The sequence below is a fragment of the Hydra vulgaris genome, chromosome 12 (genome assembly GCF_038396675.1).
Source record: "Hydra vulgaris chromosome 12, alternate assembly HydraT2T_AEP".
NCBI classification, from domain to species: domain Eukaryota; kingdom Metazoa; phylum Cnidaria; class Hydrozoa; order Anthoathecata; family Hydridae; genus Hydra; species Hydra vulgaris.
The window spans coordinates 81,462,501-81,488,277 of record NC_088931.1 but is presented as its reverse complement, the minus strand read 5'-3'; the positions used below and the strand labels follow the sequence as shown (position 1 = coordinate 81,488,277).

At 27.3% G+C, this 25,777-nt stretch overlaps 1 protein-coding gene across 2 annotated transcripts in view; it reads left to right on the top strand.

Moving 5' to 3' along the window:
* Nucleotides 1-3,172: 3,172 nt before the first annotated feature.
* LOC100205723 (germ cell-less protein-like 1) overlaps nt 3,173-25,777 on the top strand; it is a 38,009-nt gene continuing 15,404 nt past the window's right edge. For both annotated transcript variants that reach the window (XM_065814644.1, XM_065814645.1), the window contains exons 1-4: nt 3,173-3,367; nt 23,597-23,682; nt 24,480-24,517; nt 24,605-24,701. In XM_065814644.1, coding sequence (XP_065670716.1) covers nt 3,252-3,367; nt 23,597-23,682; nt 24,480-24,517; nt 24,605-24,701 — 337 coding nt within the window. In that variant the 5' untranslated portion in view covers nt 3,173-3,251. The remainder of the gene's footprint in view (nt 3,368-23,596; nt 23,683-24,479; nt 24,518-24,604; nt 24,702-25,777) is intronic.

The following is a 25,777-nucleotide window of genomic DNA, read 5'->3' as shown; positions in this document are numbered from 1 at the left end:
ATACTGCCAAAGAATGAATGCCCTTATAAGTGGTGGGGTGCATACCGTAACACTTGCTCTGATAAAGATACTTACAAGTTGGATTTGTCAAAGTTTTTAAAGAAAGTTTTGTGTGCGCCTCCTTCATCCGTAAAAAGTGAACGCCTATTTAGCACAACTGGAAACATATTTGAAGCAAAAAGAAACAGACTATTATCAGAGTATGGAGAACAGATTGCATTTTTAAACTATAATATGCCTACTTTCATTAAATAAATTATTATTAAGTAAATAATAGACTTCGTAATTCGACTGATTCATCTTTTTTAACAAAATTTAACACAAATACTAAATTTTATGTTCAAATTAAAATAATAACTATTTTTACATATGTTTACATTTTTGTGAACTCTTTTAAAGTATTGACCCTAGATTATCTTAAGAACCAGTAAATGTCTAAGTCATTTATTGCAGACTGCGGAGTGATTTGTAGTCTATACCTGCTAAATATAAAGTAAGGAATCTAAATTTCACTCTCTGAAATTATATTAATTTTTTATAATTGTGCTTTTGTTTTATAATTTTCCTAAAATGGGCTTGTAGGCCAAAGCATACAAGCCTAAAACATTGACATATGATTTCAAAAATAGCTTGATTATCCAAATCGTGGTGGTGAAGTGTATTGCGCTTAAAGTACATATGACTTTTGCCGAAGCTTCGGCTTCGGCAAAGTAGCTTCGACCGAAGCTTCGGCTTCTTCCAAGTATCAGCTTCGGTACATCCCTAATATAAACTACATAAACTGAAAAAACAAAAAAGAACTATTCGAAAATTTGCTGATCTTCGCATATTAGAAAAGTCTTTATACCAAAGATCGCCGCGCTAAGTAGCGTAGCGAGAAGGGAGCAAAGAAGGCATTTGCCTCGGTCGCAAACAATTACAGGAGCGCCAAATAATAAAAAGGGTAAATTAAATAAAAAAAATCATTTTTTTTTAATTATAAAAATGATTTTTTACTATAAATGGTCTTTTTGCTACTTTGGCGCCAGCCGCTAATAACTTTCGCTAGGCCAGTGGCGTAGCAAAGGTCACCTAGAACTAAAAGTCACATAGAACTAATTGGTAGATTTTTATTGATTTAAGAACAGTATTTTAGAAAATAAATCAGTTCAAGTTATGTTCGACACCCTTATATTCCATCTTAACGAGACGTCATATTTCTAAAAATCCTATTGTCCCGTCCGGCATGTGGTACTTATATTATATAAGTACCACATGTATAAGTTATATATATTAAAATGATTAATTACAAAAATTAGTTTATGGTTTTAACAATTTTTTGAAGGTTTTTAAAACCTCCTCTGAGTTTGTTGAAGTTATTTGAATTCGCAAAATATAAAGAATATATATATATATATTTTTGGTTATATTAATGTATAACAACAGCTACAAAAAAACATTTATAATGACTTTTTAAAAAATGATTAAAAAAAAAGTTAGCAAAATTTAAGAAATAATAATAATAAACTCGAACTAATTTTCTTTGTGAAAAGTAAATCTACTTTGCTTTTATTAATATTTTAAAATGTTTTTGTCACTAACCATAGAGCTACAATCGTTAAAGCAACACTATTTTAGGTAGCTAGGCTGTAAGCAATAACCGACGTTATAGTTATATTTTTTAAAATTTCAGTGCGCAGTTTAAAATTTCAGTTATATCTTTGAATCATTCTATTTGTTTTTTTATATTGTCTGTTTTATTTTTGTAATAAGCGTACAAATTTTTAGAAAAAATTAAAAATACTTTAGATATCTGAATATAAATAAAAATATTTTCACAAACAAATAAATGTTGATACTTATTAAAAAAAAAGGATTATGTCTATGATTCATAATCTATTGTTTTTTTTTCTTAATACCTTAATGACTGTAGTAAACAAAGTAAATAACATAATTTTAAAATTTGGTTTAATAAAGCAAAAAGTTTATTATTTTAATGTGAATTATTTTTGTTAACAAAGAAAAAAAAATAAAAATAAAAATGCTTTAAAAAATGAGCAAAGTTAATCACTAACAAATTATAGTTTTTTTTGTTTTACAAATGCGATCTATTTGCAGTAATAATTTCTAATAAAAACTTATAGTTTACAAATGGTTTAAAACAAAAGTTGTAACATTACACAGGTTGCTTATTGAATAGGTGTATTTGGTTAACTATTTACTTAAATATGCTGCTAATAACGTAAAAAATGCTTTTATTATAATTTAAAACAAAAAATCACCAGAACCAGCATTTGGTCATATAAAAATTACTTAAACTCCTCTGTAAAATCATATTTAAATAAAAAAAACAACACTGTAATGGTAACTTGTTTAAACAGCACAAGAGTGGAAATATGGATGTTTAACTTAGTTATAAAAACTTTTAATGTAAACAGCACAATATTAGAAATGTAGATGTTTAATTTTGTATTTCTATACATTCATACACACATACATACATACATACATACATACATACATACATACATACATACATACATACATACATACATACATACAGACACACATACATACATATATACATACATACATACATACAACATAGATAAATATATTTTATATATATATATATATGTATATATATATATGTATATATATATATATATATATATATATATATATATATATATATATATATATATATATATATATATATATATATATATATATATAATATATGTATATAATATATGCTGAAATAGTGTTCTTTGAAGTTTTGGGATTAGGCAAGTAATATCTATATGAAATAAGTTTCTGGATTTATCTCAGTATTTCAAAACTTTAGGCATGTAAAATATATTAGAAAAATATAGTGTGGACCTAATTCTCCAAAAGTAAATGTATATATATATATATATATATATATATATATATATATATATATATATATATATATATATATATATATATATATATATATATATATATATATACATATATATATATATATATATATATATATATATATATATATATATATATATATATATATATATATATATATATATATATATATATATATATATATATGTATATATATATATATATATATATACATATATATATATATATAAATATACATTTGCTGATTTTTATTAGTAGATTATTTTGCCTGACATTACCTATGTTTTTTTAGTTTAATGAATCTAAAGTCAATTGTAATTGCCTCATTTTGTTAAAAATACTTGCAATATTGAAATGTGAAAGTTATGGGTAATCTTTTACATGTTGGTGTTCCTCATGTTGAAAAAGATGCGCAACAAAGTAGAAAAAGAAAATTTATAGAAGGAGAAGAAGAAATTGAAGAAAAGTTTTCACCATCACGGTCTGTAAAACTATTGTTATTATTATTATTTTTTACATTTTTTCAATGCGTATCCTTAATCAAGGTACCTGTTATGGAATTTGTTTTGGAATTGAGGGTTGGAAGAGATTTTCAATTAAAATTAATTTTAAAAAGTGGTTAGTCTTGAGGATATTTTTTATTTTACTTTTTAGAATAGAATTTTTAAAATTATAACTTTTACCTCTGGAATCTTTAGGAGGTAAATTTAACATTTGCAACTTCCATTTGTAACTTATTTTTTTCTGCCTCTATTGCACATAGTAAAATCCTGCAACTTTTTAATAACCTTTATTAATTGTTAAATAACATAAAACAGAATTTTTTTGATTATTAATGTAGAAAAAGTGCCATTTTCTATAAACTATAATTTTAAATACAGAGCAGTCCAACTATGTTTACAATGCGTTTTTGGACCTTGTCTAGAAAAGAAAGAGCATCATTAAAGGAACCAGCCCAACTATGACAAAGATTTGTAGTGGTAGAAAAAGATTTGTAGTGGTAGAAAATAGAATCAGGAGTAAGAAAATGGCGAGCATGATAAAGAGAGGCAATCTTAGCAGACATTAACTTAGCAATTGTATGTATGGTTTCCTTAAAAGGTTAGTAGTTAACAATAATCCGAGAAGACGTAAAGAAGAGGACTCAGTGAGAAGGTTACATTCATTAATATAAAAATGTCAACAGTATTGCGATAGTTATTTGCAGTAAATAACTGAGTTTTGTTGGAGTTAAAAGTCAGGTGTAGAGCGAGAGGCAGGGCTTTTGAGTTGCTCCATAGCGGGAGCCAGAGCTATCTGGAGCTGGTTTTTTACCAGGAATTTATATTCAATGTTTTTTATTTAAAACAATAATTAAAATTTGTTACTTTGTTAGAAAGCGTTTAAAATTTTGTTGTTGTTGTTAATGTTTTGTAAACTTTATAATTTAAGGTATAAAAACATTTAATTAATTTTTAAAGTTTACAAAACAACAAAAAAGACTTTGTTATGTTTTTGACTATATTAACTTTATGAATTAAAAAAAAAAAAGTTTATTGAAACACATAGTTGTTGTCGTTGTTTATAAAATTAACGAATCAAATTGTTTTAAAACATTTACATTCAACATTAAAAAAAAAGTACTTTTAAAATAAAAAAAAATTTTATTTAATATTTTATGATAATTTATTTAGTTGCACAATAAAACTTTATTTAAAAGCGTTTAGCGTAGCGAAAAAACATTTTATTAGAAAGTTTACAAAGCATTGTAAGAAATAACTTTGTTATGTTTTCGACTATTAAATTGATGTATTTAACTAAAAGTTTTTGAAACAATCATTTTCTTTATTGTTTATAAAATTAATTATACAAATTAATTTAAAAACATTTAAATTTGTCATAAAAAATCACTTTTTAACTATATAATATCTTTCGATAATTTAAAGAAAATGTTTTTATAGTACACAATCATTAAAAGCAATTCACTCTATTTTAGTGCATTTTTAAAATATTTTCAAAAATCTCAAAAGCTGTAGTCAAGTTGTCGCAAAAACAAATTAAATGCATGGTCAGGAATAGCGTGCGATCGCACACTGTCCATGTCTGAGGAATGGTGTGCCATCAAGTGCTATTGCTGACCACACAAGCAATTATTTATTTTTTTTGACAACTTGATCATGATTGTTTAGATGTTTAGATGATTTAAACATTTTAGAAATGCGCTGAAAAAAGAACCTAACTAAACTTAAACTAGGAAGAAAATTAAATAAAGAATAATGATAAAAAGAAAACCATTCCTTATAAAAAAGAAAATATAAAAGCACTAAAATAAAACTCAAACTCAAAGCAAAAATTACCTTGTTATGTTTTTAATTGCATTTGAAATAAAATGCTTTAAAACTTATCTTTTGAAGCGTTTTATAAAAGTTACGCAAAATGCTTTCACAAATTACTTCTAGTGATTGTTTAATGAATGTACAAATTTTATTTAAATTATTAAAAAGTGTTGTATATAAATATTATTTTTAAGTTGTATAAATATTTATTTTTTCAAATAGTTGCAAAAAAAAAAATTATTTAAAAAAATTCCGCAGTCTATTTAAAATAGTAATTTTTAATTATTTCATGTCCTGATTAGTAAGTCAAGTTAAAAAAAAATTTTAAACAATTCTTTGTAAAAATAGAAGCAAAAGAAACAAAACAAATAAAGCTACTAAATTGTTTCATAGCAACGGAAGATTTAATTAAACTTTTTCATAATTTAAAGCAACTTTAAAAGACATGGAAAAATAGTTTCAAACGTTTAAATTTATCATTAAAAAAAACATGTCAACATAAAAAAAATTTAAATTCAACATTATTTGTTAATTTACACAAAATGTGTTTATTTGTAACAATCACTAACTAATTTTTTAATTTATTTAAAGCCTTTGCATAAAATTTAGAAAACATTTAGAAAAGATCAACAATTAAAAGTTATTCATAACATACCACTTTTTTTTTATAGCATTTAAGTTGTTAAAACATCAAAACCACCATGGTTAAATTGTAAAGAAAAAAAGTTCTAAACGTGGTCAGTTATAGCTTGCGATCTCACGCCATTCCTGTTCAAACCTGTTTATGTTGATGCTAATTGTAGAATATTGTTAGAAGAGAATCAGATATATGAACAAAACAAACCTTAAAAGCAATAGCAGAAAATAACTTTTAAAAAAATGCCAAAAGTGTAACAGTAAGTCATGAAACAAGAAAAACAGCAGAACCATCTACAGCACTTTATTCAGTTTTAGGTAAATCTAATTCTGATGAGGAATTAGACAAGTTTGAAAAAGGACTTGATGAAAAAAAAATGAAGAAGTGTAAACAAAATTAGTTTTTTTAAATAAATATTATTAATATAAATTTTATGGATGACTGTCATGACCGAAAGAAAAGAAATGTTTATAAGTGAAACCAGCTTTTAAGGAGATTGAGGAATACACAAAAAGGATACAGAGTAGTCTGCAGAGTAGTCACTTCTATAGCTTTATTAAAAGAAAGTATAGAGAGGCTATTTTCTGCATTTAAGTTTATATCAAGCAATCTTGACATAACCACCAAAACCTGATATTTTATAAAATATTTTATTATTTTGATTTGTTTCTTCTGAAGTTGCCTCGGAGCCAGAGCTGGAGCTAAAAATTTTAATAAAGCTGGAATCTGGAGCTTGAGCCAATTTCTTGACCTCAGCTCCAAAGCCCTGGTGAGAGGATTGAAAACTGTATTGATTGTCTGACAGTGAGTTATATGACTCAAGATGGGATGTGAGAAATTTGTTGATCAAAGACTCAAAGATCTTGCTAATAACAGAAAGAAGACTGATCAGAGGATAGTTGGAGGGGTCAAAATGCCATTTTCCACCAAGCAGGAAAACAAGACTCAGTTTAAAGAGAATTAAAGTGAGAGTCCCGGAGAACAATTTTGTAAAACTATGATAGAAATGTTGTCTTGACCACAAGCCATAGAAGAGTTTAATTGAGATATGACTTAAGCAATGAAAGCTGAAGTGGTTTGAATGTCTAACAATAGGTTAACCTAATTAGTTGAAATGGAAGGAAGAGAATGGCTATTTATTATTCGAGTTAGAAGAAAAGCTCTTTGCAAATAGTTCTGCCTTATCTTTTGGAAATGTAATAAGATTATTCCTGTGAATGAGAGATGAAATGTTAGACCTACCCTTTTTAATGATGCTGTTAAAAATTTTCCAAAAGTCTCTAGAGCCTAACTTCTTAGATAAGATATGGGATTTAGTGAACTGAGAATAATAGAGCTTAGCATCATACAGCACCTTTTTACATTAATTTCTTGCAATAATTAATAGCCGTTTGTTTTCAAGAGAGTTGTTCTTTTGTAAAAGATAAAAAAAGTGATTATGATTAGATATAGCAGCTGCACAAGAAGATGAAAACCATGTAGTAGAATGTGGCTTGACTTGAAACCGACAAGAAGGAATAAAAGTTTTCATTCCTGCCTGAATCCAGGAGGTTACATAGGAGGCGCATTTTTGCAGCTTAGAGAGAAAAGACATCAGCCCAAGGACCATCAGGAAGAAAATCATAAAAAGAATTCCAGGCGGCTTTTGGGTAGTAGGTGCTAGTCTTTATATCAAATGACCGTATTCATCAACACTGAGATTTGAAGAAGAAATTGTCAGATTTAAGTTAGTCTTACTAAGAGCAAGCAAGTCTGGTGAATTTTACAATAGGTAAAATTCAACTGATGGAAGGTTGCTTGGCAAACTACAAATATTTGTAAAAGATATATTAAAACAGTTAGGTGGTGGGAATGGTTTGTTATGTTTAATATTCTGGGTTACTTTTGGCATGAATTAAGTTTAGAGAGAACTTGACTCATTCATAGGTAGAGCATGGTCTCCTAAGCAATGAGCTATGCATTTGTATCAGTCCTGTTAATTGATCTCTTCATATAAGGAGGCCTATGTTATGAATTAAATCATAACTAGAGCTCCTTATGTGGTCCTGACAATGCGGACCAAAAGCATTATACTTTGGTCCGCATTGTCACAACTTAGCTCTGTTAAACTCTGATATTTTATTATCTGATATTAGCTGTTGATAGAATCAGTCTCTCTGTGAGCTACCACAGAGTTCAGGAAACCTTACTACCAGTCTTCCTCAGAACCAATAAACTGAGTTTTTGTACCCTCATTAGAAGATAACAGGAAGAGTTGCATAGCTGCTATCAAAGAAGCACAAGCAAAAGTCTATGAGTAGAGTCAAGAAGATCAACCATTCATCATCCTAGGCAGGAAACAATGTAACACAGGTTTACATCTATTCCAGCCTAATATATAAAGAAGGGGTTCAAGGCTGTTTTCAGAATTCTGTGTTCCCCTTAAGTCTTTGCCTAAAAGGCCTTCTACAAAACAGTAGCTGAATGCAGTTAACATCTGTCCAAGATGAATATTTTTATTGAGATACTATCTCTAGCCTTTACTCAACCAAAAGCCCCAAGGCACAGATTTTTAAGTCGGGCATTGTTTCTCCTAGCCTTTATCTAAAAAAGCACACCCTACAAGGCAGCAGGGTGTGGTGCAGGTAGTCCGGGTACTCGGCACTGGGTTCATTTTAAAAAGTTGGGAAAAGCTTTTGAAATCTCTAGCGCTAAATTGTTTTCACAGAATAAAGCTGATATATTTGCGCTAATTAAGTTTGCCTAAATATATAAAATTTCTTTTTAATAAACAACTATATTTACACTTGAGGTCACAAATACAAACTACACAAACATAAGTGTAAACTCAATGTCCATAAATATTCTTTTTCCCTCAGGGTTGTTAATATTTGGAATAACTTATTGTCTGACGATGCCAAAAACATCAAAAGCTTTAAAATTAAAATCAACTCTATCAACTTCGAAAAATACTGTTCATACTAATTTTTGTTTCATAGTTGTGGCATTATATACAAAATATATAGTTTTTGTAATTTAATGCTAAATAATTGCTAATAATTAATCAAAAATTCTGTTGTGGAAAATAAAAGATTGAGAAAAAGCAAATTGCAAATAAATAAATAAAAAAGTAGACCTTTTTGACTGCAGTGTGAATAAAAAAAAAATGTTTTAAGTGAGACATGTCTTGAGTAAATAGGGATTTGTGGTTATTGACTACATAACACTCTCACATTTATATCAAAAAGTTTATTGGTTGAAGTTTAAGCTAAAAGCAATCTTATAATATTCTAACATAATTTTAAGTACCAAGTAAACAAATAGTTACAACACTAACACAGTTACTGTTTATTTAAATTTTTTATAGATACCTGGTGCCAGGTATTGAAACAAAATGGGCGATACCGGGTACCTCTGAAAACAGTCAAATTACCGGGTACCCAGGTCTGAACTAGGTACCCGGCACATAGCTAATACTTAAACATTTTGTATATATGCAATATCAATATATGCAATTTCAAACCATCAGAACTATTTCCTTATAAATTTTTATTATACTAATGTTATTCTAAATCCAAGTTTGATCAAATACTTGTTTTTAAGTACTAAACTTCTTATCGATAAACAGTTGAAACCAGACCCCTAAATTAATTAAATTTTTGCATTTTCTTCTTTTTAAGTATATCTAATAAATTACTCTTTTAGCTATCATTTAAAAAAAATTAACTTTGAATATTTATCAAAAAAAACTAATTTTTCAAAAATGCCCAAATATGGTAATTGGAACCTAGTCTACAAATTTAGTTTAATATTAAAAATTTCCCTTTAACCAACAAAAAAATATCTTTCCAATAAGTCCTCAATGAGTTTTCTAAGATTTCCTAATCATTATTTATGATTCTATTTCCAAAAATTTGCATTTTGAGTCCACTGAAGACTATAGGCCTGACTTGAAAAACACACACGCACACACACACACACACATATATATATATATATATATATATATATATATATATATATATATATATATATATATATATATATATATATATGTATGTAATATATATATGTATGTAATATATATATGTATATATATATATATATATATATGTATACATATATACATATATACATATATATATATATATATATATATATATATATATATATATATATATATATATATATATATATATATATATATATGTATGTAATATATATATGTATGTAATATATATATGTATATATATATATATATATATATATGTATACATATATACATATATACATATATACATATATATACATATATATACATATATACATATATACATATATATATATATATATATATATATATATATATATATATATATATATATATATATATATATATATATATATATATATATATATATATATATATATATATATATATATATATATATATATATATATATATAGAGGCTTGGCCAGGAAGGCGTGCGATTTCAAGCCTTTATATGACCACAAAACTAATATTTTGTTTTGGCGATTTAACCACAATTTTTTAACAAATGCACTGAAAAAACAGGTTTTTAATCATGTTGAAAATAAATAACTTCGAAACGCTTATCTTTACTAACGTTTTTATATTAGCAAAATGCTTTTAAATAAAGTAGCTAATGATTTTAATTAAAGTATCATTGAAAGTTGTATAAATTTTTATTAATATAATTTTTAATTATATTAATACGTAATTATAGTTTAAAAAAGATTTTAATTTTATAAGCGATGACTTTAAACAGAAATGGTCTCTTTAATAATTTTTTCAATACTTTATAAAAGAATCATTTAAGTTAATTCACTCGAAAAGTAAAAAAATTTCGTTGAGAAGAAAAAAAAAAGACTTTTGAAAGCCGTTTGAATTAAATAACTTTGATCTTTACTTATGTTTATATATATATATTTTTTTAATTCACCTCCTCAAGACTGAAAAAGGCCACTACAGATGAGGAGGCTACTTATGGTTATAACTCTCTCTCAACTCTATAACTCTGAAACATAAACCTTGACGAACAAGGCCGCTGCACATAGAAACAAGTTGAGCGCAGTACTACCGGGGATGTGGTGGGAATCGAACTTGGAACCTCTTGCTTATGATGCAAGCGCTCTACCACTACACCACTACCGCATTATTATTACCGCATATTATTGAAAAATATTATTTAAATAAAGTAACAAATCATAGCTAATGATTTTTTATAAAAATATTAATGAATATTATATATTTATATATATTTTATAATTATATGTATTTTATATTATAAATGTCTTTAAATAAAAATAAAATTATATCAATTTTTAAATAAATGATTTAATTATTTTATCTTTTGTTTACATTACTACAAAAGAATCTTTTTTTAACTTTTAAATATGCGCATTTATTAAACAATTGTTAGATGTTACAATGAAAAGTGTTTTGCATAATAAAAACTTTATTTAAAAGATAAACGACTTTATTTATTCCAAATGTAATTTAAATAATCTTATCGTTATAGTTTAATATTTATTTTAATTTATTTTTTTTAAATTTAATTTTAGTTTTAGTTAAGTTTTTTTATTTTCGTTATTTTTTTAATGAAGATTTATTTGCTTCTTTTACAATAAGTTTATTTTTAAGTTTCTTCATAGTTAAGTTAAAATTTATTTAGCGTATTTTAAAATGTATACAAATTTTTAAAACATATAACCAGCCATAGTCAAGTTTTCAAAATCAAATAGTATTTGCGTGGTCATATTATGATGTGAAATCGCATACCTTCCTGGCCAAGCCTATATATATATGTATATACATATACAACCTGATGCTAACCTTTAACAGTTCGAGGTGGGCAATTTATAGCTGACCTTATTTTTCCTGATTCCAAGGGTTGTATATATATAACTTCCAAGGGTTGTATATATATAACAATTGTATATAATTCCAAGGGTTGTATATATATAACAAAAAAATATATATCCTCAGATAAAAAGACATTTTATTTTATTAGTAAATAGAGTTGATTTTACTTGTAAATATATCAAGCATAAATGTCATCCAAAATTTTGTAACAAACTGTTTTGCATAATCATGATCCAGATATTTTTACAACATTAATTCTCTTATCTTACTGCTATAGATATCTTAGATATCTTTACTCTAATTTAAGCATTGTTATCTTTGATTTCTATTATTGATATAGATATCTTGACGCTAATCTAAACATTGAAAAATAATAAAATGTTGTTAAACTGAAATTGCTTTAGGTGAACATCAAATTGTTTAACGTGTTTGTAAATAGTGCACTGCGTTACACTTTAAAACAAGGCCAGAGATTTTAATAAATGAATTCATAGAGTTTCGGTATAAAAAACTTGATAAAATTACTTCTTTATTGCAAAGTCTAAAAGACTTATTTATTGCAAAGTCACAATTGAGCTAATTAAACCAACTCAAATATACAATTGCTCTTGATAAGACAACTGTCCTTGCAGGTTTTAAAGAGAATTACACTTTTGTAATATAAGGCAAGATACTTTAAAGAAAGAAACAGTGTTTCTTTTGTCCAATTGTCATCTATTTTATAAAAGAGAAATTAAAGGCATTTTTTTTATGTAGATGATTTAAATCATGATGCTGGATTTATTGATTAAGCTATGCATAAAATCCTTAATCACTGTTTCACAATTACACTAATTCATTATTTTTCTGATGGCTGTGCAGTATAAAAACTGCAAACATTTTTACAAGATATGTTAATATAATACATCTAAAAATTTCTTTGCAACAAGCCATGGCAAATCACCATATGGTGGAAAAGGCTTATCACTGCTAATTGCTAACCACAGGTCAAATATTGTCACCTAATGTAATGTTTAAATACTATAAAAAGTCAATTAGTAGGATTATTTTTGCGTATATCGCTGCTGAAGAAATGTGAAAGAAAAACAGCGTGAACGAAAATTGTTCATAGTTTCTGATAGCAACCATAGACATTAGACAAGAAGTTTTCATCAATTTACACCTTCTTCGATCATAATTATGAAAAGGGTATCTGATGGTGATAATTTTGCTCTAACATTAGCTTCCTAAATAAATAAAAATATGAAAATGTTTATTGACATACGGTATTGAAATACCTATTTTGGAAATATGATGAACTTTACTATTTTGGTATGGTTTTTGAAACTATAGTAAGGAGAGTGATGAGTTAATGGTAAAGTTTATGCATCCAGGTTGGTTGTACTACTGACCATGCCAGGATAGTAGTTACTTGGTGCTAAAAATGAAAATCATTTCTCTTAATAAAGCACCATTAACATCCTCTGGACATAAGCAACTTTCATCTTGCCAGTGAATATTTCCTAAAATTTTACCTTTATTATTTAAAAAAATCTTTGTTAAAATAGTATAAAAACTATTATATATATATATATATATATATATATATATATATATATATATATATATATATATATATATATATATATATATATATATATATATATATATATATATATATATATATATATATATATATATATATGTATATAATGGGTGATGTGTAAGTTATTGGAAAAAATAAAAATGATAATAACTTATTTATAAATGAAAAAAGAACTATTATTTTTTTTTTAAATAAAGTATTCATTTTTTAATAAAAATAAGTTATTTTTTAAATGAAAAAGCACCACCATCTGCAATTGATCTCAATGTTGCTCTGACGCCTTTCCTAAAGGCTGTAAAAAATTTAAATTGATTTCTTGTAGTTTTAATTTAGTTCGATCAATCAAAACTTGCTCGGTTAAAGCTTGCTTATCTCCCTCACTATGTCCCCAAAAGTTTTCAATTGGTTGTGCTTGAGGCAGATTTGGGGGATTGGATTCCTTATCAACATAATAGACATATTGGTCCATCCAATTTAGAGAATCTTTAGAATAATGAGAACTTGCTAAATCTGGCCAAAATAAACAGTTAAAATCTCCATGATACTTGAGAATGAATGGAAGAAGTCATTTTTCTAAACATTCATCAATATAGATCAATGAATTAATTGCTACAGTCTTTGAAGTGCATACCACGGTCAGATATGGCTATCCACATTAATAATTTTTTTGCAAATTTCTCTTTTCCTATAAAAGAAACACTTTCTGGGCATATTTTTTTGTTGTTTGTGTAGTATCCAGATTTTCCAGGCATGTCGCCCCCTGCAAAACAAAAGTAATTTTCGTCATCGATTACCAGAAGCCATTTTGTGTTATATTGTTAACTTTTTTTTTTTTTTTAACATCTTTGCTTCCAACAAGGCTGCAAGCAACCACTATTAGAGTTGGAAGTTACTGGAAGAGAAAATATGAAGATTGTAGAGCAAGATAATGATTGACAGACGACTTAAAGATTGTAAATCATATGAATCAGAAAAGCAAGATGAAGGAAGCAAATTCCAAAGAACTGATGTTCGAGAAAAAAAATTAGATAAATAAGAGTTTTTGGAGCACTTAGGAACAGTCACAGTAAAAGTATGAGACTTAATTGAATGATGAGTAACACGAGAACAAATTTGAGTATATGGCACAAGAGACGCTAGCTCTTTAGAGCAGTGCATATTATAGTATTTGTAGAAAAGAGAAAGAGAAGCAATGTTAGGGCAATGTGATGTTTGGAGGTTGGCTGCAAGAGCAGGTCCAACTATGTTTACAATGTGTTTTTGCACCTCACTGTTCCATAATTTGGGGGTGAGTCATCAATGAAAACACCCGAAAAAATTCTTCTGGAGGGATCAAAGTGCATACCCATGGGATATCAGAACAAGTGATTTTAAAATCAATGATTTCCGTCCGTGGGAGAAAATTGAATTTTAAGTTTTTTCCTATACCAGCTAAATTTGAGAGATGGGTTTTTGACAAAATTTCAACTTTGGCTATAATTCATTACTTTTTATTCTTTAAAAATGTAGTTTTTTATTTTGATAACAAAAATAACATTATTATTTTACAGAAATTTCTAAGCAATAGTATGTAAAATTAAAAATTTTAGTTTAATGCATTTCTCAAAATTAGAGTTGCCACATCCCTACTCTACTCTACTCTACTTTTGTTTTGATTTCCAGTTAATCCTAAACATTTGATAATTTTTACCATTTTTACTTTGTTTTCACATTAGGAGACATAATTAACATTTTTACTTTATTTTCACATTAGGAGACATAATTAACATTTTTACTTTATTTTCACATTAGGAGACATAATTAACATTTTTACTTTATTTTCACATTAGGAGACAAAATATAAGAGAGATTTCATAAAAAACTTTTAAATTGATTGAAAATGCCGAATTCTGCAAAAACTCATTCTGAATGTCGTAACTCTGTTTGCATTCTCTGCATTTCAAAGAGTGATCACTGCTTAGTACCTTTCCTGATCAACAGATTGACAAAACATAGCCCTATACCCTTAAACTTTGCAGATGATCGCCTTCCATATGGCATGTGTACAAATTGTCGTTTTCACTTGCAAAAAATAGACAAAGGAACATCAACAAAGCCATTTCCCAAGCTCTATGATTTTAACTCAATCATTGTGAAGCAACAAACAAGAAACTCTCTGCCTTGTGATTGTATCATTTGTCAAATTGGCAAAACAAAATGCAAAGCACCATCTCCATTGGCAGTTGATACAAATCATGAAAAGTCAACTAAAACTGAAAAAAGATGTGCAAAATGCCTAACATTACTTGGGGCAGGATTACCCCATAAATGCACTGCTGGAGCCAGAAGTTCAAATTTGATTGCCCTAACAAAAGCAAACACAAAAACTGCTGAAATTGTGCCATCTTCAGTGTTAGGGACTCAAGATGCATCTCCACTGTTCAGAGATGCATCTTGAGTCCCTACACTCGACTGTTCAGAGATCCTCTTCCAGTTGAAATCCTTGTAACTGTGCAACTTAATACAGGACTGTCAAATAATAAGATGATACAGCTTGTCTCAACCCTCAACTCTATTGCCCCTCAAAGACTTGTTGAGCCAAATTTTGCTAAGAAGTTTGCACAACACGGACAGATGCTCAAGGATCATTTTACTGTTTCTAAAATAAAATGTTCAACCAATGAGACTCTAAGAGGTGTTGTGTATTGTAAAAATGTTTGTCATCTATTGGAATTTGTTTTATCAGCACGAGCTGTCCCTGAAGAACACATCGTAAAGGTTGGATTAGATGGTGGAGGTGACTTTCTAAAGATGAGTTTGGGTGTTCTTCAGATAGCTGCAGCACCAAACAGTCCTGTTTTGAAGTCTCCTAGGCTTTGCAGCTCGTTAAAGGATTCTGGAGTAAAGAAACAGCTAGTAATAGCTATATCAGAAGGAATGCCTGAGACATATGAGAATATAAAAAACCTTTTGAAGCTGACAGGTGCTTATTCTATTTCCTATATCTTGTCATGTGACATGAAAGTAGCTAACATTGTCTGTGGTCTTCAATCCCATGCCAGCAGACATCCTTGCTGTTGGTGTGATGCTGACTCCTCAAACCTTGGCACTTGTGGTTCCTTGAGAACTTTTGGAAGTATCAGAAAGGCTCATCAAGCATTTGTTAAGAAAGAAAGTGACTTGAAGAGTGCAAAGCATTTTGCAAATGCCATTAACACACTTCTGCTCAATGCAACAGATGAGACACTAATTTTGAAAGCAATTCCACCTATGGAGTTACATTTGTTGTTGGGAGTTGTCAACCATATGTACAAGAATCTGACCAACATTTGGCCAGATGGAAAGGATTGGCCTATGGAATTAAACATACCTCTTCAACCCTTTTATGGTGGTCATTTTCATGGACAACACTGTCACAAGCTTTTGAAAAATGTTGATATTCTAAAACAAAAAATTCAAAAAGCAGCTGTAGATACAGCACTTCCATTTGTTGAAGCATTTCAACAATTTGAAAAGGTAGTCACAGCTTGCTTTGGAACAGAACTGGATGACAATTTTCAGAGCACATTGACAAATTCAAAGATGCCTATCTGGCACTTCCAATCTCAATCACTTTAAAGGCCCACACTGTGTTCTTCCATGTGTCTCAGTTCATCTCTATCAACAATCAAGCTCTTGGACTTTACAGTGAGCAGGCCACCGAAGCTCTGCATTTAAACTTCAAGCCTCAATGGCAGCGGTACAAGAGAGACAGGACTTACTCAGAATATGGATCTCATTTGGCTAACTGTGTTGTAGATTATAACAGTAAACATGTTTAGAAATATTTAAAACAATGACTTTTTTGCTATTAGAGTAAAGCTTTCTAAGAAGTCATTCTTGAAGTAAAAATCATTTTTATGTCTTAGTCTGTTCTTGATCCTTTGTTATTTATTCAGAAAATAAACATTTTGAAAGAAAAAATCTTTGTATAGTTGCCAAAGTTAAAATTTTGTCAAAAATCCATCTCTCAATTTTTGTCGGTATAGGAAAAAACTTAAAATGCAAATTTCTCTCACGGACGGAAATCATTGATTTTAAAATCACTTGTTCTGATATCCCATGGGTATGTACTTTGATCCCTCCAAAGGATTTTTTTGGGTGTTTTCATTGATGACTCACCCCCAAATTATGGAACAGTGACCTTGTCTAAAAGAGAAAGGGAATCATTAGAAGATCCGCTCCAGTTATGGCAGCAGTATTCTATACAAGAATGGATTTGAGATTTATAGAGGTAAAGAATAGAATCCGGAGTAAGAAAGTGTCGAGCTCGATAAAGAGATGCAACCTTAGCAGATGCTAATTTTGCAATGGATTTGATACATGGTTTCCAAGAATGATCAGAAGTAAGAGTTAATCCTAGAAGATGAAGGGTAGATAATTCATCAAGTACATTACTCATCGAATACATTACTGTAACTAGTTTTCTGCTTCTTTTCTTTGCCTTTAATTGTTGTTCTATAGTGTGTTTTGGAGCCTTTTCATGTTTTCTATATCAAATATTCATTTTTTTAAACTGACGACCAATTGTGATTGATTTACATCGAATTTAAAACCTATTTTTCTCCCACTAATCCCTTTTTGATTGTTGACAAGTCTCGTTAATTTAGCTTTCTTTTCTCTAGTCCAGGATGTTGTGCGACCAGGGTGCTTTCTATCAGTAAAGGATTGAACACTTTAAAGTCTTTTTAGGTTATCATATATTGTACTTTGAGCAAATCCTTCCTTTTCAAAATTATTTTTTTTTGCACCAACTTAAATTGCTTGTTTAGATGAGCACTCTGACATCACACTGAAATAGCCTGCTGCCAGGGGCTTCAGTACATGCATCAACTGACAAATAGCCGGACTCGCAACAGAGTGCTGCTACATCGACTGAGGGTTTGGGATGGGGCAGCAATCTTTTCTTTCATTATTATTCGTTTTTTTCTTCTTTTTCTGAAAACGCTGTTTGCTATAAAGATAAGCAAAACTAGTGAGCAAATGCTTATCTAATTACGCTATAGAAGATATATATATATATATATATATATATATATATATATATATATATATATATATATATATATACTCTTGCATGGTCGTCTTTAAGTTTTGACCATGTCAGTTTTAAGTTTTTTTTTATTTTAAAGACCAGAAAAATCTTTTTTTTTTTTTGTATTATTTGATAGGCTGCCTGCCCCAACCAAACCCTCAGTCGATGTAGCAGCACTCCATTGCGAGTTAGGCTATTTGTCAGTCAATGTAGCAGCACTGCGTTGTGAGTCAGGCTATAAGATTGTCAATGTAGCAACACTCTGCATATGTTTTATGGTTAAAAAATAAAATAAAAACTTCAGAGTGTTTCAAAAAACATTCTAGTCTTTTAAGTTGCATTTTTGTGGTTTAATTACTTCCTGCAATTAAATTAATGTGTTTTGACATAATCTAACCTTGATTTTGTCAGCTTTAATACGACAAACAAGCAAAGAGCCATTTTTTACCACAAACACATTTTTTTAAGCCGTAAACTATAGGAATATATAGGTGTTTACTTTTGACATTTTAGTGAACTATAGGTGATAACTTTTTAAAACTACCACAATTAAAATTCGATTAACAAATAATGAATTTTTATTTTTAAATAGTAACAGATAAAAAATATTACTTATTGCAAGATGGAATAAGTTTCCTATAATTTATCAGCTTCTTATTTCAATGAGCTTCAGTGCTTTGGAATACTCTACCATTTTTAGTTTTTTAATGAAGCATACAATTAATATTTTTTTAGCCCTTAGTTTACTAAAGTTTTATATAAAAATTTACATTTGAAATCAATTTAGAATGAAAGAATGATTTTGTATTTATTATTATTTAATTTTTTTAATAATTAGAAAGAAAGAAAGAAACTATAATTATTTTTTTATAAATTTTTTTAATTTTTTTCTAAAATTATTATAAATATATAGATTAACTAACATAGTAAATTAATTTTTCTATTATATAATCTTGTGCAAGTAAAGCATTTTTTGTGATTAAAGGAAGTTTGTTTTTAAATACAAATTTTGTTAGTAAGCCATGATAATATAATGTATTATATCGCAAAAACATATAGATAACGCATAGATAAAAGTTGCAGTTTAAAGTTAATACTTGTTACTTTGGTTACTTTACTAAATTTTTGCTATCATTTCGTCCCCTCAGTATTATCTTGTTCTATCTACAATTTTTTTTTGTTTGCAAAAACCAATTTTTATTGTTTAAAAAAGTATAATGTATTATTTCCACTTATCAATAAATTATTACCTTCTCTGCTTCGTCAAGATTTATTCAATTTGACTTTGTTCTAATTACAATTTTACGCATTTTGTTAGTTTTATCTTATTCTATTTCACTTTTTTAAAACATTTTAGTATTATAATGTTCTAATGCCCAAATCTGCAAATCAATTTTGTAGCGCAAGTCACGTGACTTTTTATTTTGATATTTTCAAAATGTCGTCAAGTAAGTTTATTGGTTTGGTTACAAAAGAAACAGTTGACTTTGAATTACTTAATACCGACTCGTAAGTAGTTTCTATTACTATGGTAATTTTAAAATTTGAAAATAAAAAGGAAAATTTTATTTTTCCGATAATTGGATTCCATTTTATGTTCTTTTAACAATAAAATAGTCAACTATTATATCGTGCATTATCAACTATTATATAAATATCGTGCATTAAAGGGTTAAAATAACTTAAGACTAGCTCTCATACATGGTACTAGTAGTTAACTAACTATAAATCTATATGTATAACTATATATATATAACTATATGTATAACTATATATATTGTGCCTTTAAATAACTATATATATATTGTGCAAAGTCTTTAAGTAAGACTAAATTCTTTATATTATTTATTTCCTAACTGTAAAAAAATAACTTATATTACCCTGCTAATTACGATGCTTATGAAATTCCAATTGTCATTAATTTTTGATTTTTTTTTAATATTATGTTGTTTTTAAATGTAGCTAAAGTTTATACTTTTTATTTCTACAGTGTCGATTTAAGTTTCCACAATAAGCTACTACATACGGATTTAGAAATAGTTGTGCCAATAGAGCAACTCTCGACAAAAAAAAAAGTTGGACGTAAAAGAACCAGAAATCCAGATAGCTGGAAATGCAACGTCAATAAAAAAAGGCGTCAAGCTGGCCAGGAGTATAAAAGCAGGAATAAAGTGATAAGAAGAAAGAGAGAGATCAATAATGAGAAGGACTGTACTAACTGTAAATTTAAATGCCACATTTATTTTCCGCAAGAGCAACGGGAGTTACTATTTAACAAATTTTGGGGACTCAATGATGACCTCAAAGCACACTTTTATAGTGAAAATACAACACGTATTGTGAAAAAAACTAAACGAACACTTGCAATTTCATCGAGGCGGCAATACTCATTTGCCTACTTTTTTCACCTGGCAGGGATTCCCATCAGAGTTTGCAAACCTTTCTTTTTAAACACTCTTGACATAAGCCAACAAAGAATTTCATATTTTTATAAACATTTCCAAACAGATACAAACATGCCTACCCCAAGAAAACAGGGTAAACATACAAAAAAGAAAATTCCTGACGCGGTCAGAGATGGCGTTAGGAAACACATATATAGTATTCCGGTTATAGACTCGCACTATTGCCGTGCTAATACAAATAGAAAATACTTTGAGTCTGAATTGTCTATTAGTCGACTGTATGAGCTTTACCAAGACTTTTGTCAGCAAAAACGATTTCAACCGGCTAAAAAGCACTTATACTCTGAAATTTTTTTAACTGAGTTTAATATTTCTTTCCAGCAAAGAAAAAAAGATAGGTGTGATAAGTGTGAAATTTTTAAAATCAAAAGTGCTGAAGGTATTTTAAGTGATTGTAAACGGGCTCAGCATCTAAGTCATATTGAACAAAAAGAAGATGCATGCGAAGAGCGCAAAAAAGACAGACAGTCAGGACATCCTGTTCTCTGTTTTGATTTACAAAATGTTTTAACAGTTCCCAAGGCTGAGATATCCAACTTCTTTTATCTTAGGAAACTGTCTGTTTATAACATGTCAGCACGTCTTTCTTTAGATAAAGATGTTTATTGTTGTATCTGGTCTAAAAGCCAATCTGGCAGAGCCGGAAATGATTTGGCATCTGCAATCCTACGAATTTTAGAATCTGTGCTTACCACCCATCCACAACTTAAGAACCTCATTTTATGGTCAGATTCTTGCGTTCCGCAAAATAGAAACAGTGTTATGAGCACGGCAATAAAGCATTTTTTAAATGCTCATCCTGATGTTGAATCTATCACTCAAAAGTTTTCTGCAAGCAGACATGGCTGTGTTCAAGAGGTTGATGCGGTTCATAGCAGCATTGACCAAAAATTAAAAAAAACTGAGGTATACAGTCCACTGGGTCTGATCAGAATACTAAAGTCTGTTAGGCGACAGAAACCTTTCAATATCCTGCAGATGAAAGATGTTGATTTTTTAAATATTCAAGCTGGAGCTAAAAGCTATAACTTTACCAAAGTGCCCTTTACTCAGTAAAGCAATTAAAATACTATTCCAATCATCCTTTTACTGTTTCATTTATAACAAAAAATGCAGACGGCTTCACCTCAGTTTTTGCAGGTGCCTAATCATTAAGAAAAAAGAAATCTACAGCATATCCCATAACTGCACCAAAACTGTCAATTCAGACCAAAAAAAGCCACTTACTTTCAAAAGAAAAGAATAAAGATATTAAAAAAATGATGCCCTACATGCCTGAGATTGATAGAAATTATATGGCAACTCTTTGTGTTTAGTAATTCATGTGCATCTCCCGTGTACTTTTCTTAATTATTTTTATGTCTTAATATAATTGTTTCATGAAAAAAAAAATGTTTTACTTGAACACAACCAAATAATGTCTAAAACAGGGGTGGATCCAGGTCATTGTCCTAGGGGGAGGGGGTTATATGACCAAAAAAAATGATTTTTTCAGCTAAAACCACTGTTTCATTTGATCATTTTTCTAACTAAGTTCAATAATTCTTTCCGGCAAAGAAAAAAAGATAGGTGTAATTAGTGTAAATTTTTTAAAATTAAAAGTGCTGAAGGTACTTTAAATGATTGTGAACGGGCTCAGCATCTAAGTCATATTGAACAAAAATAAGATGCACGCGAAGAGCGTAAAAAATGCTTATAAATTAGTTTACTAATAAATATATTAAATGTGTATATAACTAACTTTTTTTTGCCAAAAATTCAAATGTTGCAAAATAATATTTTGTATTTTTATTTTTTTTAAATTTCTATCAATAACATTTTGAAGATTGATAATTCTTAAGATGGGGGGGGGGGATACTCCCATCTTTGTATCCGTCCTTGGTAAGAAATACATTCAAAACATTCACCAAATAAGACATTTGTGCATGTTTGGACAAACTATAATTAAAAAAACCCAAAGAAATTGACATAGAACATTATACAATTTTTGTATTTTGTAAAGTTTGTCAGTAATTTGTTCTATCTCAAAAGTCAAAAATTATTTTTTTAAACACTAAATACACAATAATTTTCTAAAAATGGTTTATAAGGGTATTATATATTGACCTTGACAATTTTATAATAACAAAATTTGGTGCAAAGTTTATTTTGAACATTTTTAGGGCTTTTGAAAATTCAAATGCCTTTTTTTCAAAACCATAGTTTAGCGACATAGAACAAGATAATACTGAGGGGACGATTTGTTTAGAACAACATACATTAAGTTAGTTTTTTTAATACTTTTTTAAATTTAAGAATATTTTGGTTTTTGCTCCTAAATTGTGAAAATGTAATATATATATATATATATATATATATATATATATATATATATATATATATATATATATATATATATATATATATATATATATGTATATATATATATATATATGTATGTATGTATGTATGTATATATAAACATATATATATATATATAAATATATATATATATATATATACATATATATATATATTTGTAAATATATATATATATATATATATGTATGTATGTATGTATGAATGTATATATATATATATATATATATATATATATATATATATATATATATATATATATATATATATATATATATGTATGTGTATATATATATATATATATTTGTGTGTGCGTGCGTGCGTGTGAATTATTAAAATTAAGTTAGAAAAATTGCATTGAGATATGTAACTTATCAACACCAATTGCTACATCCATTGGATTGTAGCTTATTTATATTTTTATTTTCCAGAAAAAAATTACAAACAACATCAGAGTATATATATAAAACTCTTTACATCAATGGAGAGAATAGTGATATCACAATTGATGCTCTTGGTAATTTAATTATTGTTTAAAAGTTTACTATATATGTTTACTTTTTATTGTACATATATTTTTTGTTATGCATGAATTTTTTTTTCTCTGTGTTTGTTATTATTTGCTATTATATGCAATCCTGCTATGTTAGGTAAATAGAAATAAACTACGTGTTACATTTATTTTTAGCTTCAACAACATTTATATGGGTTTAAAAATAACTTCAAATTTAAATGTTCAAATAAAATATGTTTGTTTTTAGCTTTGTGAATATAAAAATTCTTATATTAATGAAATATTTTTTTCAAATTGATTTATTTTATTTTTGTTTAAAAAAATTTGCTTTTATCTTTGTGAATATAAAAATTCTTATATTTATAAAAAAAAAATTTTAATTGATTTAATATTTTATCATATATGAAAAGATTATTTAAAGATAAAAAAACAAGTGTAAAAATTTTTAATAATAAAAAAAAGCCAAATAAATTTTTTCACAATTTTTGATTATTGTGCATTTTAAAATTCTTATTCAAGTGCATATACTTTTTTTAAAAAAGCAAATGATTTTGAATAAACTGTGCATACATGTAATTTTTCCATATTTTTAATACAAATTCGGTTTATAGATTTTAATAAAAATTTAGGATGTAGTATTCATAATAATATATAATAGTAAAAATATTTGGAAGATTTTATATTTTAATAGTTTTCAACACTTGTTTAGATAAAAACATTAATTTGAATAAGACATTCTAAAATACTTTTATATTCTTTTAATTAAAAGAAAGTTATTTAAAATTAATATTTATTTTAAGGAAAATCTTGGAATCTTCATAAAGTTTATCTTTGTCAGGTGATTTTTCAAAACTTTATTGGTTGTTAACAAATTTCTCATGTTTGTTTTAATATGATTTTTGCTTATTTTAAATACTTGCTTTAGTCACTTTACTTCAAGAGCATGTTTAAAGGGGATTGGTCAGAAAAAAATCTAACTGTCATCAAACTAACTTTCCCTGATAGCTTTATAACTTCAAAAGGTAATTATTATTTGTTGGACATAAATAAACATATTTTTAAAAAACTTTGTCATTTGTAGTTTTTCTATGATTGACACTAAATATAAGAACTTGGTTAAAAAATTTCTGTTTAATTTGGTGTTGCAAGTGGCAAAAATTTGTCTGTGTTTTTTTAATTGAACTCATGCATTTTCAAGAAAAATTTATACTATTCAGTGCTGGAAATAAGTGCCAATCAATGATCGTGTTTTTGGAAAAATCAATATCTATACTTGCTAATCAAATTTGATTGACAAGAGTTGAAGGCAAACTTAAATACCTTTAAAACGGAAAATTGAAATTATTTAGTTAAAATTGTTAAATTATCTATATGTTTTTGATTATTGGAATAAAAAATAAAGTTAAAAATAAAAAGTAGTTTTTAGGCCATAACAATCTTTAGTTTACATTATGAAAAAAAGAGAGAAAATACTATTGAATAAGCAAAAATATAAAATGATAAAAAATTAATTTAATGTTAATGAATTTTTATGTATTTAAGAATTTAAGTAAAATAACTGTTAAATTGTTTAATAATCTCAAATTGCTTAAATTGTTTAATCTCAAAAGTTTAAGATTTTTAAATGTCAAAACAATGTAATATTTTTTGTTTTAAGTATTAGAAAATTATTTTATTTAATAAGAAATCAGTATCTGAATCACCCGCAAAGACAAAAGTAAATTTTTACTTTTTCCTTACAAAAATTAAACTTGGTCTTGTGGAAAAAAATAATATTAATTCATTTAAAAGTTAATAAAAATTACTTTTCAAAAGTTTGTTGTTCTCAAGCTTTATTACTCGAAATTTTAGCACAATTATTAATTTATAGTTTTAAAATCTAATATTGATTTATTTTAATAGTTAAAATCGTTCATTTACATGTTTACATGTTCTACTTGCTTTGGTGTTTTTCATGTTATCATTTACACTTTTATGGTTTTTTTAATATTATTTAAGATCAGAAAGTCTTTTAAGTATAGTCTTGGTATAGTTATGTTAAACACAAATAGAGAAGAAACATGTTAATTAAAAAAATTTTTAACATTAAACTTTTTAA